This window comes from Bombus affinis, chromosome 15, assembly GCF_024516045.1.
Source record: "Bombus affinis isolate iyBomAffi1 chromosome 15, iyBomAffi1.2, whole genome shotgun sequence".
Classification (NCBI taxonomy): domain Eukaryota; kingdom Metazoa; phylum Arthropoda; class Insecta; order Hymenoptera; family Apidae; genus Bombus; species Bombus affinis.
Genome location: NC_066358.1, coordinates 9,846,781 through 9,864,076, shown reverse-complemented (window position 1 = coordinate 9,864,076; position 17,296 = coordinate 9,846,781). Strand labels below are relative to the sequence as shown.

At 36.5% G+C, this 17,296-nt stretch overlaps 3 protein-coding genes across 54 annotated transcripts in view; 1 reads left to right on the top strand and 2 right to left on the bottom strand.

Moving 5' to 3' along the window:
* The first annotated feature begins 530 nt into the window (after positions 1-530).
* On the top strand, positions 531-12,014 carry LOC126925169 (COMM domain-containing protein 4). 2 transcript variants are annotated; one of them, XM_050740486.1, is made up of 8 exons: positions 531-660; positions 10,398-10,445; positions 10,607-10,678; positions 10,770-10,835; positions 11,150-11,189; positions 11,359-11,559; positions 11,632-11,778; positions 11,867-12,014. In XM_050740486.1, the coding sequence occupies exons 2-8, from the start codon at positions 10,443-10,445 to the stop codon at positions 11,902-11,904; spliced, it is 567 nt and encodes a 188-aa protein (XP_050596443.1). In that variant the 5' UTR covers positions 531-660; positions 10,398-10,442; the 3' UTR covers positions 11,905-12,014. The 2 variants fall into 2 exon arrangements, with proteins under 2 accessions (XP_050596443.1, XP_050596444.1); XM_050740487.1 differs by lacking the exons at positions 531-660; positions 10,398-10,445; positions 10,607-10,678; positions 10,770-10,835 and adding an exon at positions 10,974-11,079.
* On the bottom strand, positions 853-4,610 carry LOC126925159 (uncharacterized). Of its 2 annotated transcripts, none has more exons than XM_050740472.1 (4): positions 4,161-4,610; positions 1,744-2,187; positions 1,405-1,504; positions 853-1,308 (listed from the first exon to the last, which is right to left on the bottom strand). In XM_050740472.1, the coding sequence occupies exons 2-4, from the start codon at positions 2,183-2,185 to the stop codon at positions 1,122-1,124; spliced, it is 729 nt and encodes a 242-aa protein (XP_050596429.1). In that variant the 5' UTR covers positions 2,186-2,187; positions 4,161-4,610; the 3' UTR covers positions 853-1,121. The 2 variants fall into 2 exon arrangements, with proteins under 2 accessions (XP_050596429.1, XP_050596430.1); XM_050740473.1 differs by having other exon boundaries at positions 1,405-1,489; positions 4,161-4,606.
* Positions 12,015-12,189: 175 nt separating the features above from the next.
* The window catches only part of LOC126925100 (microtubule-associated protein futsch), a 35,480-nt gene continuing 30,373 nt past the window's right edge, over positions 12,190-17,296 (bottom strand). For all 50 annotated transcript variants that reach the window (XM_050740315.1, XM_050740305.1, XM_050740310.1 and 47 more), the window contains one exon: positions 12,190-17,126. In XM_050740315.1, the coding sequence (XP_050596272.1) occupies positions 16,957-17,126 (170 nt within the window). In that variant the 3' untranslated portion in view covers positions 12,190-16,956. The remainder of the gene's footprint in view (positions 17,127-17,296) is intronic.

Below are 17,296 nucleotides of genomic sequence, written 5' to 3'. Positions count from 1 at the left end.
CTATATATACATATATTGTTTATTATTTCACAGAAAGAAAGTCTATATCTATGTGTCTACATCTAAGGACAAATACATATAAATAAAAACACTACATTATATTAATTCAACAAGTGCTGATATTGGCACAAACTTATAATTGACAGGAAAATATTCTATTTTAACAAATATGTCTATTTTTCTGTGTCGGAAGTTTTATATGTTTAAAAACTTTATTATCAAAACACCTTTTTATATGGAACCAAAAGTAATAACTTTCTTTTCGTAAAGATTAATGACTTTCATACAATGATAATAAAATACATCGAAGAATTAACTTTAAGCCGGTAAACGCGTTAGAGGTTAGGCGATTGCAATAGACAATTCTACGATATTTACTAATGTACAAATACAAATATCACGAATTATCCAAATTCGCGTTTATTTTTATCTGTAGCAAAAACGAAATAAAATTCTATTCGATTTAAAATTAACCTAAACTATCACAGAATCACAACCAAATGAAGCTGTCGCTGTATTTTCTTAAGGTTGGCTAACCTGTATTGTTATCGTGTGCAATGGTACGGTCGTACCGTCATACGGTACGCAATATACGAAGTGATCAATTTCTAACCTATACATGCGGATCTGTCACTCTTGAAGCATAAATTCCAATTGTTGGTAAGTAATGTCCACGATAAAACCAATTAAAATTTTAACGAAAATATTTAATAAGTTACTAATATAAATATGCATATATGCATAATATACATATGCATCAGTCTTGAAATAAATGTAGAATAAATGTCAAAACAATACGTGTGCTATATAAAATAAACATAGAATAAACATAACATAGAATCCGCAAGGGAATTCTGATTAAACAGATATTTATTCATAATGCTATATAACACATATGTGTACATATATCACTTGACGTATTTCGCATCCAAAATTCGAATGTTACAGATATTAAAGAACTTATTTATTCCCAATCTCCTGCACAATTTGATCAGATAAATGTGTTCCAAACAGAACATACGATTGTACAAAGTAGAATAGAATTCAACGCGCCAAACTGCTTTACAAATTTTATGACGTTCTATGGATTTATCTAATCGGATAGAATAATCAGTGTGCGATTAATTATGTTTTCTGAAAGGAGAAAAGTTTCTCTCGGCTTTTATAGAATCGACCGGTACCGTGAAATATTCATTTCCAAAACGAAAGGTATATGTTTTTAAACTTCTTTTCCCATGCCATGGACCCCACGCTCTGGGTTTCTTATATTGTTCGTTTTGCTCCGTTTTCTTCTCAATTTCACTGCAACTAATGAGATTATATTACCAAAATAAATGAAGAATGAAAACTGTTGAAGACAATTTATCATTGACATATGTCTTTAAAAAAATTTTAATTACGAACCAATGTTTTTTGGTGCAGGTGTTACACATAGAAGATAACCAATTCTTCATTTCGATCGAGAGTTTTTCGTCGCCAAGTTTTCTTCCTGCAATGAGTTCATCTTTGAAACAAAGGAAATTAATTACAATCTGTGATTTTCTAATTTTATTAATTTAGGATTCTATTCTGTAATTCGAGCTTATTTGCGAACGCAACGATAGCTAGATAGCGTACAACATGATCCAATTACGATTTTGATTCGCGTAGTGCGATGTATTCAAAACTAATGCAAACAGTATCGAGTCATTTTGGATTTCTGAAAGCGAACGTTTTGAATGTGCATCTTATTTTATAACTTACCTTCTGCCATCAGGTGGAGGTTATGAGGATCTCTCGTTAATGCTAAAATTGAATCTCGATTGTTCACTTTCCCTGCTCTTTTTCCACCCCAACTATTAAAAGGCGTCCACTCGACACTTTCTGTTATTCTTTTAACATTGCTAAATTCATTCGTAGGTGTGTCTCGATCGTACCAATCGTGTGTAAGTTTCGTTCGTTTCCCTTGTGAGTCGACTTTCGATCGAGAATACTCTTTTGCTCGTTTACCACTCCAAGGGTCGAACGATGTCTTTTTCCACACTTTCCATATATCGTTCCCAGGTCTGTCGGTATAATTATCGGTCAGTACATCATTGCTTTCGTTTTCCAGGTCCATTATGTCCGGTAGGACTATATCGTCGATTTCTGAATTTGCGAGAATCGCGCGTATCAAAAGAGAAACTATAGGAAACACCAACCACATGCCTAAAACAAATTAATTTAGTCGAAATAACAGACGATAGGTACAAATGAACGTTTTAGAATATAATTTTCTTTATTTCTTCGACATTCCCTTCGCTCCTGGTACAAAATATAAAAAATACATATTTTCAGCCTTTTTTGGGAAACAACTAAGCAATTAACAGAAATTGACATTTAAGATATGAGATTTATAGTATTACATTTGCGCGAATCTTTCTTCAGCTACACTGTTGAAAGGTTAAACAACTATCCGATTAATTAATAAACCCAAAATAGAATAAAAACGGACAACAGAAAGCTCGATTAAGTACGTATGTAGTACGAGATGTAGCGCATACACGTACACGCTTAAATGTGCTTCATATTTAGCATTCTTCGCTATATCACATAATATAATTGCGAAGAGTACGAAAAGAGATGAATGTCGGATATGGGAAACATACGTGAGCATTGTCATTTGCTTTTATACGCAAACAAATATTGAGAGGGAACAGAATAATAATGCTTAATTTTCATCAAATATAATGCACTAAATTTTATACGATAAAATTGCAAACTGCCGGAATCGTGTTTCATTTCTAACTTTGTTAACTGACAATGCATACACATTACGATTTCATAGTAGGATCAAATCGTTTCTGAGAAAAACCATGAAAAGAGGCTAAACCTTCCATTTGTTGGATCTAAATATGCATGTGTAATGTAAAAGTAAATACTATATTAACTGCATGAAATCTTTATGAAGAAGTATAATTCTTATATACAGAAGCACGTTGCCTCCCTCAATTCCCTCTAAAAATAATCTACTAATTGTACGTTCCTATTAAAGTCGCATTACTTTCATCCTTGCGAAATAGTCGGATTTACATTATATGCGCATTTCATATACTTTCTTAAATATGTGCAAACACAGCAGATAAATTTAACGTGGAATATCTGATTTGATAATTTCTCCTTTATATTTTCATCATTTCTTTCGTGTTATCTTCGGTCATCGAGCAAAATTAAAATAAATCCGATATTTTGAAAGTAATTTTTAGAGTATCTTTATATTTATTATCAGAGCCCTATACGAACTATGAAAGAACGTTTAATTTAATAGAATACGAAAAAGTACGTATACATATTCATATATTTCTCTTATTATATATTATATATCTATTTTTTATTATATTTTATTATATTTATTATGTTTTGTGTTATATATAGTTGAAGGATGTGTTGCATCAAGTGGAAGCAACAGTGCATTTTCGTTAAAACTTGTTAAAACAATTAACAAGCACTTTCAAACCTGTCATCGGCTTATTCTTTTTCACAAACCATTTACGTCCTGCGATATCATATTTGAAAGGAACCTTTTTCTATCGAAATATTCATTTTTAGATCTTTTCGGTTTTCCCTCCTTTTTTTTTTTAACAAACCTTCGTTACATTAAATGTCAGAAATAGATAAACTATGTTTTCGACTTAATTTAATTTTCCTATGTCCTGCCATTCGAAGCAAAATACGTGTCAGATCAGATTTTCAGAAAATATTCGTATCTGTCAGGCCGTATCTATCAATTTAGAATAATTTTAGATGAGAAAAGTACATGTCAAAGGATCTAGACATTCTCTCTTCTTACGCGTACTAAACGCACTATAATACACAATATGCAACAAATTAAATATATCGACGAATCAACGTTAATTTCTGTAACCCCTTCGTTACCGTCTTCGATGATCTAACAAATGAAAGCTCCAAAAAAAGACAAAATGTTTCATCGGCTAGCACGTTAAATAAAACCAGTCTTCTCTTACTTAAATAAAAATATTTTTACATCACTATAGTTTAGATAAACTCGTTATATCTTCTTCTTGATAATTTTAATTCACTCTTAGAGTTTTATCGTTTAGCAACGAAGAGATTAATAATATTGGTGAGAAGGATCAATTAGCGAACCTTTTTAATTTGTCACGTTAAGAGCTCCCGCTTACCTCTTACACTGGTATCGTATTTCACTGTTGAAATCTATCCGCAGTTTCTGTTTCGAAAACTAATTCTTCACTTAATGGGATGTTACGATTACGAAAAATCGTCTCACCACCGTTCCTTTTCGTCCTATGCAAATATATTGTACAGTACGCGCGACACTTGCGAGCTCTGCTAAAATAAGATGTACAGTGACTAGTAACGATACGCGCGGCTCTTCTTATACCCGCCACGTGCTTCCGCAGCGCACTCTCCTTGCTTCGGAAGAGCAACCCCGATTTTTAACCGCCCTTTTCATCCATGCTGCTATTATTGCTCACGTTTAATACTTCTCTCTCTCCCTCTCTTTCTCTTTCTATTTCGCTACTGTACGTTGATTCCTATTTACGTTATTACATAAATCCATCTTCTAGGAAAAAAACAAGAGAAACTAGAAACGAAACGGGGCAGGAAAAGGAGCGGAATGATGTTGCAAATTGTTATATCGTCGATGATAACGAACGTAAAACTTTGCCTTTCTTGGCCTATTATTCTTTTGTTAGATCGAGCGACGTTGTTTATTTCAAGTTTTAACTTGTCGTAATATATTATTTTATTGTAGAATAATTGGTTATCAGAGGTCTTCGCCAGAGTTGCCTACATTCGTCAAGTAATATCGTATTCCGCTGAAATTAGCTTTACCTTATCTTTCGTTTGTGAATTAAAACAGACGATCGCTGTTAATCATCATTCAATAATTTATTTCTATAATACGCGATGAAACACATTAAGATAACGAGACTACCATTGACGCTCGACCAAAGTCTATACGTTTGCGCGCCTTTGGAAAGCGCGAACAGCAGAGAAATCCGTCGAATTTTTCTCGAATACAGGCCCGTAATTCAAGGAAACGAGGCAACGGTGTTAAACGCTTGTCTTTTGCTTTGTAAAGTACGGTGACATTTTGCGAATACAATGACAAAGTGAATATGCGAGAAGAGACGGAGGTAGCATATGTGCGTATCGGTTAAAAATGCGTTTCTTCGCACTTTGAAAGATTACGTCGTAAATTTCAGCACAGGGTAATGCGTAACGTCAAATTTTACGGTGAACAGGCAAGAGTAAAGACAAACGGAAGCAACAGCCTGTTGATCATCATTTTAATTTCAATCTCGCCAAGAGAATTGCTCGCCGTTTCGATCGAAGTACAGTAGAAATCGAAGAACGACCAACTATTATCAGAGTTTTTCTTTCTATAAATTTACTCGAATCGCACGATTTTTGAAGAACAAACAAGGCCAAGGTCTGATCATTCGTTTTTAGGAATATTAAGTACAACGATTCAAGTAGATACAGATGTTGTGTACAGACGCGAGTGAAATGATCTTTATAAAATACGTAAGCATTAGGTAAGCGTATAATTGTGATGATAAAGCAAAATAACTTGCTTAAAATTATGGTTAAACGAGTAACATGGTGCTATTAAGTCCAGTCGGTAGATTTATTCGGTCGATACGTTTCTTCGGAACGTTTAACATTCTTTGTTTGTAGGTGTATTCGCTTTGGCGTTTCCTTTGCTCGCAAACGTAAAGATTCCGGTGAAATGTTATATATACATTCGTACAATACGTCCAATTTGATATAATTTAACATTATTCGACCGACGATCAACTACGAACGTTCAAACAAGAAAAATTACATTTCGCCATACGAAATCTTTGAAATTCATAAGCCTGAACGATACATATGAAGACATTCGTATAGATAAACTGAAATTTTCAATTGTAAAACAAGCGTTTCGCTTCGCTCTAATTAGAAACGATCGCTAAACACCAACCAGTTCGTTGCCAAAAAGATCTTAATTTTTTGAGAAAGTAGTAACTTCAATAGTAACTTTAATCAGAATGATTCGTTCAGTGATGGTAACGACACTCTTTTACCTCTGGACGCATAAAAGGGATCGAACTTGGATAATAAGTCTTTAACAATTTCCTTCATTTCATTTCCTTGAAGGTGATTTTGGCGTTTCTTCGTTCTCCTTTCTCTTTCGCTAAAACGATCCTTGCATTTATTCGAATCGCATTTCAAATCTTCCCTCAACATTTCTTTATCCATGAAGCTATCTATCATCGATTCGAATTCTTTCGATTCTAGTCGTTCGGATAATATCTTCTCGTCGTACCGATTATTAGTTCTTTTACCTTCGGAAATGAAGTAAGGTTGCCCGAGTATGCTATCCAGCGTGTCATAACCGACACTACCCCTTCGCTCTCTTTCGAGATAAGCCAAGATAGTCGGCGTCCTTTTACGAACATGTCTGTACCGCCAATTTGGTCGGTATGTAGATTCGACCACAATATTCTTTACGACGGCGGAGGCACTGTTTGCCGTGTTCGAGTCGCGTTTCATTCGAACGTGAAATAAAACAGAATTACCCTTCTCGCCAATCGCGTTCCTCGAAATGCGAGCCAATTCGATCGGCATGTGAAATGTCGTCAGCCGAGGCGTGTAAATCGGACGTGAGATTATTTCGTCTTTCGAACGATACGTCGCCGGTATTTTTCTAAAATCCGCTCCACGCTTGTCTTTCTGTTTGTTAAACGTTGACGACACTTCTTCGAATCTCCCGCTCTCTTCCTTGTTTTTCGAATATCTCTTTCGCTCGTCGTACACCCTTTTCCTTCGCGTGGCAAACAACGAATTCTCATAGTTAGTTGATCGTAAATGGTCATTCCTTTTTTCATCCGTCCTTTTCAGATTTTTCTCTTCTTCATTGTTATCATCGCTGTCGTCGCAGTTGTCGTTATTTTTGTTTCTTCCGAGTCGCGAATTCGCATACGTCGATCTTCTATCTTGCGTCGTTGACTCGATCGTTTCCGGATCGTCCGCCAGGATAACGTTCGGATCTTCGTACTCGATCGGCGATTCTCCTCTCTTCGAGTCGCTCACGATATTTGTTAATTTTTCGTCAAACTTCTTTCCCCGAGAAATGACAAATGGATCGATCATCCTCAAACGGCTATGACGCAAATGACTCTCCTTGCGATCATTATCAATTTTGATCCATCTTGGTTCCTCCACGTACAATGGATTTTGTTTTTGCCAGGATAATTGTCGACCATAGCAACATTCCTTCGAATTAAACGATGCGAAACGATCGTCTCTTTCCAATAGTTTGCGGAACTCCACCGACCTTGGTATGGTAGGATTTAGGATACGACATCCTACGTGCTCGGTTCCTGTTCTCTTTGCCACATTCCATGTATCGTATTGCGATTGTTTGCCACTTGGGTCCACGTATCTTTGTAACACGATAAACTTTCTAATTATCTGCATATAGTACAGAAGTAGCGTCCATAGGTCACGAAACGCATAGTACATTTATTGAAAATTATGTTTAAAATTAACGAATACCTGATGACTTATGGACGATAGCGTATTTATATGAGCACGTAGTTCGAAAAAAAAAAAAAAAAAAATATCCGAAAGAAACACGTATTTTGGACGGTTACCTGTTCGCTGTGAAAGGTGTGAGTTTCAGCGATTTAGTAGCTTCTCGTGAAGAATCGCCATCGGTTTCGAAACAAATGGCGTCTTGCCACGATCCACGTCTTCCATGTTTCCACGAACAATGCGCATCCAGAACGAACGTCGGTGTCGCTTCATCGTTTATGCTTTCCTAAAAATTGCGATATTTTTAAATATCAGCGAGGGCGGTGAACGGTCTGGCGTTAAAACGGTGGACAAGAACTGTTCGTTATAAATATTGTTACGGAGCAAACAAGAGGTAGAAGATGAAACGCGACTCCAGGGAGGAAACTGTACTTCTTCGTACATACAAGTGTTTTTCTTTTCTCTTTTCCCTCTTTTTCTTATCGTAATCAATAACGAGTTGGTGTAACCTTTTAAGAGTTTACTCGTTAAAATGCGACAGAAGTAATAATAATACATCGATGGCAAAACAAAAGGAGCAAAAGGGATAAGAATTAATTCAGTAGAGTAATCCATAATTAGTAATGCATAGTTTCGCATAATTAGAACATTTAACTCTTACGATGCGACAAGTTCGTGTAGATTTACCGTAGAAGTGTCCTTTATCTTCGTCGCATCGATACTGCATGCCACCGTTGATAAGAGCGCTAGCGCAAGGAGCGATCTCGTCATTTCTACAAAATATACAAAATATTACATTCTCGAAGACGAAACTGCGTATGAAAAAATCGTAGTCCATATTTTCGACTTACTTTGATGTCAGGCGATATTTTCGACCTCCTCTCCTGTTGCACCACGATTTCGGAAACACCCTGTATACATAGCGACTGTTTATAACCGAAGAGTGCTCGTAGGAAACGTTTCAAGTGCCAAAATTGAAAAACTTCGACTTTTTATTGTAAAATGTTCTACATACCAATGGGAATACTGCGATATAGAATTTAAGTGCAATTTCGCTTTTTAAATATTTATTAATTATGCTAGAGGATGGTGTCAGACGTCGCCTCTACAGAGAAAAATTGGATGAACGGAACTAACTATAAAACAACTAACAACTACAACTAACATAACATAATAACATAATATAATACAACTAACTATAAAAGGTGAGACGTACAGAGTTTTCTACAAATACACTCGTCTTTTTCACCAATTTGGGCTGCATTAACGCATAAGGTTTCTTCTCCTCCTGAAAATCCTGCTTCTTGGCACTTACAGTGTATCAACGTTATAAATTTTTAAATTTTAACAATATGTCGCGCTAAACTTTCATCCCTGATGCCTTCCAATAATTAGATTTCAAAAATTATTTAAAGATGCTCTGTCTATTTCGGAATATCGATCTCGTTCGAATAATTATGATCAGTGACGTAACAGTCGATGCGAGATGTGGCGTAAAATGGACCTACCTGTTGTAACAATCAACTACGATCACTGTTTCGTCGTTGCACCACGAGTCGAACGCGAAGAATGGACTCGAAATGACCGTTTCTTCCGTATTTATGGTACTCGTTGGCGAATCCTACAGGCGACCTCGTTGCGGTCGAGAGATTAGGAGAATTGTATGGGGAATTTACCCTGCCACGAAACGCAAACATTCTGATGACTTTAGGTTATAAGTTTCTTCCGTGTTCTTGTTCTTTCGTCGAAAAATTCCTGTCATCAAGGGAAATGCGTTTCACGCTGGTCACGCTTGTCATAACAGAAAATGTTACTTTGTATTTTAACATTTTCAACACCGACTCGATCGTTTGTATATTTAAAAACGATGCACATTGTCCCTACAATTTTTAATATTAATCTTCCGTCCGCGACTTTATTTTTACCGACTTTGTTCGTATACCGAGTCGTTTAAGACCGTGCAGCTCTTTGTTTATACCTTTGTGTTTTAAAAAATCTCCAAAAATTCTTGGATAAAAACTCTTAGAATGTCACTCGATTCCCATCTTAACGCGTTAGCTAAATTTTGTTAGCGAGGCAACGTTTAAACGAAAATATCGAAAGAATGGAAATTTGCCGATTCGAAAACGCTCCATTATGCAGATGGAGGTTCAATTAAGTTGAGATTAAATTAAACTAATATTATACGCTTCTTATAAAATACATCGTGTATGTGTCGTCGAATCTATCAGGATGTTTCCCTCTTGAACTGTTCCATGTGAAAGTACTTTCTTTTTTGGTCGTTAAATGGTAAGAAAGAAGTCAGGAAATCAACAAACCATAATCAAACTACGTCGTACAATCAAAAATATCGATAACGCGCAATATAGTTTGCAATACGTTCAATGAAACAGATATTTACAATGTAAACTGGAAAGAGATTGAATATAAGTACGCTGTTTCTTTCTGCGTCATGAAAGACGCGTAAGTACTTACTTATAACCATAAAAACGTTATGATGCGAGAAAGAACATGCACTCGTGTTTAATGTGATAATATGTTGTGTAACCGAATCAAGTAGGAGGTAACCAAGAGCGCGTATCAACTTACTTACGTTTCATGTCATTCCTTTCGTCGGCGTACCTTTTCACCCCTTTAAACCGATCCAGTTCAAACAAAATTTTGAGTCTCTAGCCTAAACGACGATCATCCCTAATTTTTCTTTATTTTCTTTTTGCGAGTCGTGGATCGTAGATGTTAATAGTCGTAAAATCGTAAGAATTCGTCCACTACATCGCTTCGTACGTCTGGCCAGTTCGTTTGATTTCACGTCAAATATGTGTTCTTTCGTTTTATCGATCGATTTAAACATTTATGGGTGTTCTTTTCAGATCGAGAACCGATACATCCGATATTTCAGAAGAAATCGACAAACCATGGTGAGATAATCTACTTAACTGTTACAAGTTATATAGTAATATAATTTATATAGTTTATTTTTGAAGTGGATGCAATTAGGATACGCGTGGAAACTATGCAAAATTCTAGGCAGAAGATTAATAGAAACAACGTGCATTTTATTTCTCTCGTTTGTTCGTAGAAATTCAGATTTTTAGGCGATGGGGATTGCCCCGATTGGTTGCTGGCTGAGATCAACACGTTGTCACGTATGGTAGAATTTCGTTTCAATATCACAGACAGTTTTCACTTCTCGATCGAGTACGCCACGATTCTTGAAAGTTTGTTTAATTATTTTGTCGCAGACATCGATCAAAATCAAAATACTGGGTCAAACGGTTGCAAAGTATCTTACGGAGAGAGATCTCGATGTGAGTATTGATTGTTGTTGATCTATATTTCAAAGTAATAATTTTACAAGCTTGTCGGATTTAGTCGTGCCCGTAGAAGAGATAAAGATTGGTTTTAACATAGAATAAAGATTAAGAATAAATATTCTGCAGAAAATTTTAGTCGAGCAGAGCAAAATATGATAACGCTTTATGCCGTTAAAAAGAAAAGAGAAAAGGATAGTGAAGATCTTAGATGCTGAAATGTAGACGAAAAAATGTAGACGTAAATATGTTATACTATTTATTCTGTCTCTGTCGCTATCGTTCGTTTCAGAATACTTTTTCTTTTTAAGGAAGAGAAGGTCAAAAAAATTACTCAAGACGCTAAGGTTGGTAAGTGGAAATCAATTTTATTGCATCAAACAGTAAGTACAAGTGTATTGCTTTCTCGTTTCGTACACAAAAATTCGTTTCTCTCTTTATTCATTTTATTCATACGTACGATCAATGTGCGTAACAATTTTTCTTTATCCTCGTTTGCTATTTCTTATCCTTCGTGAAGAATTAAACGACGCAAAGGCTATGGTGGCAGCTCTCGAATTAATTTTCACATCGTCCGCCCGATATGGTGTTTCCGCTGCTGATCTAAGCAGTGAATTGCAGCAGCTGGGACTGCCTCGAGAACACAGTGCTGCGATTGCCAGACTACATACGGATCATTGTCCTCAAATTACGGCTGCACTTTCATCGCAGTCTTTAAGAGGTAATTAAACGTCTTTTGGGTTACCCGCGTGATTGGCGCGAATTCTAATTGGAAAATTCTATGGTTTTGCAGTCAGCAGATTATCGTCGATCGAAGTTCTATCCTGCGACAATTCCTCGCCATTCTCCACGGTGTCTCTCAAATTGAAGAAACTGGACGGAAACGTAGAAGATTCCGTTATTAATATATCAAAAAAGGACGTTCATGTTCTACTGACAGGTGAGGATTAGAATTTGACAGACGATTCGGCCGAAAGATTGGTATTATTCGCATTTAACTTGTTCGTTTGTTTCTGTGTTTTCTCTAGAACTACGAAGAGCCAAATCCTTGATGGAAAATCTCTAAATACTTGAAAATTACGTTCTATGCAACGGTACACGCAACATGATCGCCTTCGTCGATAAGAATATTGTAAACTATGTAACGTCGCGAATAATAACATTGCAAAATGAAAATATTTTGTTCTTTATCTTCGACAGAACTCAATATTTCGCGATAAAAACGACAACTATTTCCGATAAAGGATGGAAGGGGAATATACTTACTTTATTGAAAATAAATATCTTCCCAAATTAAAAATAAAGTTTTTAAGTGAATGAAAAACATGAGAGTACAAGGAGAGAGTATTGCTAAGGTATAATGTATATTTATTATATTATCATTTTTTGTCATATAGCATAACATTGTTATTTCTATAGTAATAATAATAATCATAATCATAATAATCATAATCATAACCATAATCATAATAATAATAGTAATTATAGCACCATGAACACTCCACAGTAAGTTTTTTTTGTTTAATTCGTTATTCGAAAAACACGACGCGCTGATGCGCTTCAAGGGGTGAGAACCGCGATTTGTATAATAAATACAATTGTGAAAAACTGTACTTCGTCTTACATCTGCGGCGCAGTCTCGTAACGGCAGAAAATCGACTGTGAAGAAGAATGACTAGATGATTTTTTTAATATTAGGAAACGAGATTTTCTTCTGACTAGAACATTAGCGTATCCGATATTTCGCGTGGAGTAAACAAACTCTCGATTTATCATGTCTTAGTAGACCGATTGCTTTACTTTCCTTTTTCAATTTTTTCTTTTTTTCTGTCTTTTCGACATTTTCTCCCTTTTTGCATTCGTCTCGTTCGATCGCTGATTCGACGTTGCTCGATACAATGTACTCTTTTTGATCCAGCAAAATCTCTTTAATAACACATGCCAAAATTCGAACGTGAGCCCTTACCCCGATACGCTCGAGTGTCGGATACGTGTTAAGGGCGTATGAAACACACTTCATACGACGCTCTTTTTAAGTTGATATTCAAATAAAACCGTATCACCGTTCTCACACCCGTTAAGCATCGCGATTTAGGGGTTCGTACAGGTGTTGAGGTGTTCGCACTTCTTAATCCTTTGCATATTCTTTTTCCTCCCGGTATTAGATTTCTTTCTAGTTTTTTTATTTTGTCTTTGTCTTTCCATTCATATATTATATGTATGTTTCTTGCGTCGTATGCATGTATTATGTATGTGCATACGCACGGTTTGTACGTATGTGTCTGTGTCTGTGTCTGTGTGTGTGTGTGTGTGTGTTCATATATATATATATACCTTTTTGTTCATCTTTATATTTAATCTAAACTGTCTTAATGAAAGCTCGTTCTTAACTTTTATATTCATCCTCGTTTCTTTTTAATTAAAATTCTCTTTCATCTTCGTTAGCTCGTCGAGGACGAGCGCATACCTAACCATTCGCTTCGTTTCACCAATGTTAATATAACTGTGTTTGTTTACTCGTTTCGATCGTTCTCGTTACATATTCAATTTCATAATTTTAATATCCTACCTAAATAGCTGGTCGTCGTTAGTTTGTCAATAAATAATACATAAATACATAGGTACACACATGGTTTTATCGCTATCGCGCATTTACGTTTTCTTCGGTTTCATTCATCTGTTTCTTCTTTCTTTCTCGTCGCAAGCGACAAAATTCTCGTCCACGATGACGATGGTGACAATGACGATACGACCATGCCAATGACGATGGTAAACGTAACAATGCAACAACAACAACAACAATAACAATAATAACAGTGACAATAATAGAGATGACGACTGTAACGATACGATAATGATCATTAATAATACGTAATAGTAACGCGATGATTATGATAATCATAATGATGATGGCGATAATCATAACGATTTTGTTAGAATAACAATGACGATAGTAATAGTATGAATAGTGGAATAATATTAGGAGGAATAATAAATAATAATAAATAATAGTAATGATAATGGTAATGACGAGCATAGTAGCAGCGGCAGTAGTAGTAATAATGATGATGATGATGATGATAGTAATAATTATATCGAAGATAATACGTGACAAAGGTATTTTCGTTTAGACCAAACTTCTTTAAACCTCTCGTCCAAAGATCTTACGTATAAACCTAAATTACAAAGATGTGTAAAAGATGGAAAAGTAAATGCGTAAATAAGTAGATGAAATATACACACGGAGGAGCAAATAAGCGATCGTTTACGAGCAAACTGCGTTAAACGAGCAGTAAAAAACTTACACACTAGAGCATTTATTGGACCTTGAGTTATCGTAAGACAATCACAATTGGCAGAATGTACGTTTCTCTTCTTAATTCTGCCTTTTCTCTTTCACGAACTTGGTAACATTCGTAAGACGATCGTTTTCGTACAACCGATCGGTGTGAAAACCGATCGATGTTATAGGCCTTTCGCTATGCTCAGTTTTCATGCCTTTCATTATTCGACACATTTCCATCGAAATTTTCTTCTCAAATTCTCCGTGGTCAATCCGATTAAATACAATTATCTGAAACTTGAAACTGTCAACTTGCACGAAATCGAATGCGATGGTAATTTTGTTGATAGGTCGATGAGATCGCTTTCGTTCTTTCAACGAACGATACTTATCTGTTATTTTCACGCATATATATATATATATATATATGCGTTCACAAAATAAATTTTTCCTTATATATCATTTATCACGAAACGATTAAGAACATAAGGAGCGTGCGTTCTCATAATCTATAAGGCTACGTTTGTTCTATGAAAATTACCTCGATCACGCGCGTATTTCAAATTCATGAAAACACGTTCGCTTTGCGTTACTTACGTTAAGCAGAATTTTATTCCACCCACGTGGAGGACATCATCGTCCTTATACTTTCGGATTTGTAATCGTTCTTACAAGGATTATCATCATCATTGCCATCATCACTACTATATTTGTCGTCGTCTCGTCATTATTGTCGCCGTTGTAATCGTTATTGTCGTCGCCATCGTCACCATCATCACCATCATTATCGTCGATAATCGGTAATCGTCACCGTTCTCGTTTACGTTCGCGTTGTCCACATCGTTGTCACCAGAATCATCGTCATGATCGAATCGTTATCGTGGCTAATGCGTGTTTTCGTCATTGTCATTACGATTACCGTTGTAATCGTTCCACGTATAGTCATCGTTAGCGTGTGTCGGGCAATTGTCACACCATCGTCATCCCGCACGAGTGCAGTTTGTCGTATTTCGTCGATCTGGTTGAAATAAGTACAAAATGAACTAAACGGTTTGTCAAGTTTCTGGAACGCTTTCTTTTACGGTCTTCGGTTCGACACACGTAAAAGAAATAGGGACGCTCGGAACATCGAAGTTCCCTTGGAAAGCAAACATCGTCAGAATTGCGTCATTGCGTTTCTTTCGCGAGATACAACGAGGAGAGAATGGAAACGAGTCGATGGAATTCGTAAACCCCTTGTACAGTTCTCAACGTCGATGCGACACCGCGATTATCGTTTGGTCTAATTTCATAAACGGTGCGCGCTCTAGATAGTGGTATTTTGTTACGTGGCAAATGAAATATTCTCATCTCTAAAAAATATCTATAAACGGATTTATATTACAGGAACGAGCAACTCTGTTCTTAAGGTGGCCGAAAACTCGGGCGAAACGTCGAAAAAACAGAGCTGTTCACTCCGATACGATTATCGAACGTGGACTTTGTCCATTGGATGGATGTTGTACGATTTTTACTTTATCGCCGTCTCAGTTTTGCTTCTGATATTCTACTTTCTTCGTTATCGAGAAGGGAATCCTTTTTAGATTTTGCTTTATTTTTATTCACCTACCTCCGCTATAAGATAACGGGTCTAAGTGGCATTTGGAATGGAACATCGACGATATGGACAATCGTTTTCCTATATCGCATTTCCTGTTGTTTGCTTCGATTCGATCGCGACCGCGCGAATATCTTCTATTCTTTAGGAATCTTTGGAAACACTTTGTTTCACGACTCGGATCGTTTCACTGCGGTACTTCCCGATTGACGTATATAGTCGTTTATCTCTGTACACGAGTAGACATTCACGACGAGGAGATTGATCGTTAGTTCGACGAAGAAACGTCCTTGGATATTCCAACTCGAATTCATTTTTGTCGAGAACTTAAGACCATAAAAAATGTACGAAGAATCCTTTTTTCTTCTTCATCGACGTGGTCGATGCTTTAATATCTGCCCGTTATGTGTACGCGTTGTTTCGTTCTATTTACCTTTGTACGTCTTGTCCGTGTTATTGCTAGGCTGTGTTGCGTTGTTCCTATGTATCTCCATCTTTCTACGGCTTTTTCAGTGATGCTTTCAAAGCGATAACAGTGTCGAGTAATAGGTATGTATATAAAAAGATAACGAGGCAAAGGACGCGTTCTTTAAAGTTTGCGAGTGTAAGCGTCCAAAAAAACTGAGAACAGGCCAGGTTCGTTTATCGCGACAGCTTCTAACGCGATCGTTTCACAGCTTTGTATCGAAATTTTGCACGTACCAGCAGAGATCGTACACGGTCGAGTGTTCAGGAGAAGATCGCATTCTTTTTATCTTTTATCGTATCGATCTAAGTATCATAGGCGAAGGAAGCAAAGAAAATAGATAGAGAGAGCAAGAAGAGAGCATCGTTAATGTTATCGTCCTCATCGCTGTTGTCGTTATCGTTGTTGTTGTCTTGTTATTTTTGTTGTTTTTGTCGTGATTGTTTTTGTTATCGCTATTGTTGCTGCTATATGTTGTTATCGGTGGTCGCGGTAATATAGTTGTTGATCCAATAAACCTGTGCATTTAAAAACAAGGAACAACTGCGTATTTATGATTTATACGGGATTAGGCACGAAATTCGGATCGTAGAACGACCACGTCCAAGTCGTTCGATGTAGCCTCTCCTTAAGATTTTTCTAAAGTTTTATGAACCGCTAGTAGGCACGGTAAGGAATTCGCGAAACGGCAAGTCCAGAAATGAAGCGATCAAGTACACTCTCTGAACACCGCTCAGAACTCAACTATTACGGCTGAGCAGGCTGCCAATCCCTAGAATTCAAGTCTATAGGCACTGCAACTAGTCTCGTGGTCCTGCAGGTTAATCGTACATCGGGATGCAGAAGGTGAAAGGTCAATGTGGTTCGCAGCCAGAGCTTCTTCGTTGTCGGCTACCCAATAGCCCAGGGTGTCGGTGTCGTAAGTCGGGATCATGGTTACCTCTGAAAAGCAAAGATCATAATGTCAATCGTGCTAGGATTAGCAATTAAGCGCTACGTAAGGATATAGTTTCTCGATGAGAATTAAGACTTGAAAGTAAGAATGAAAAATTATTAGAGTTTTGGAATAAACGAGTGCTAATACCGATCGGTATAAATGTGTCCGAATGAAA

Bases quoted from the DNA above. Each gene is read 5' to 3' on its own strand.
- LOC126925159 (XM_050740472.1), bottom strand. From the start codon at position 2,185: ATGTGGTTGGTGTTTCCTATAGTTTCTCTTTTGATACGCGCGATTCTC. The intron at 1,505-1,743 runs GTAAGTTATAAA...TTTGTTTCAAAG, and splicing joins CCTCCACCTGATGGCAGAAG to ATGAACTCATTGCAGGAAGA. The intron at 1,309-1,404 runs GTTCGTAATTAA...TAATCTCATTAG, and splicing joins ACCTGCACCAAAAAACATTG to TTGCAGTGAAATTGAGAAGA.
- LOC126925169 (XM_050740486.1), top strand. The intron at 10,679-10,769 runs GTAGAATTTCGT...ATTTTGTCGCAG, and splicing joins TCAACACGTTGTCACGTATG to ACATCGATCAAAATCAAAAT. The intron at 11,779-11,866 runs GTGAGGATTAGA...TGTTTTCTCTAG, and splicing joins CGTTCATGTTCTACTGACAG to AACTACGAAGAGCCAAATCC.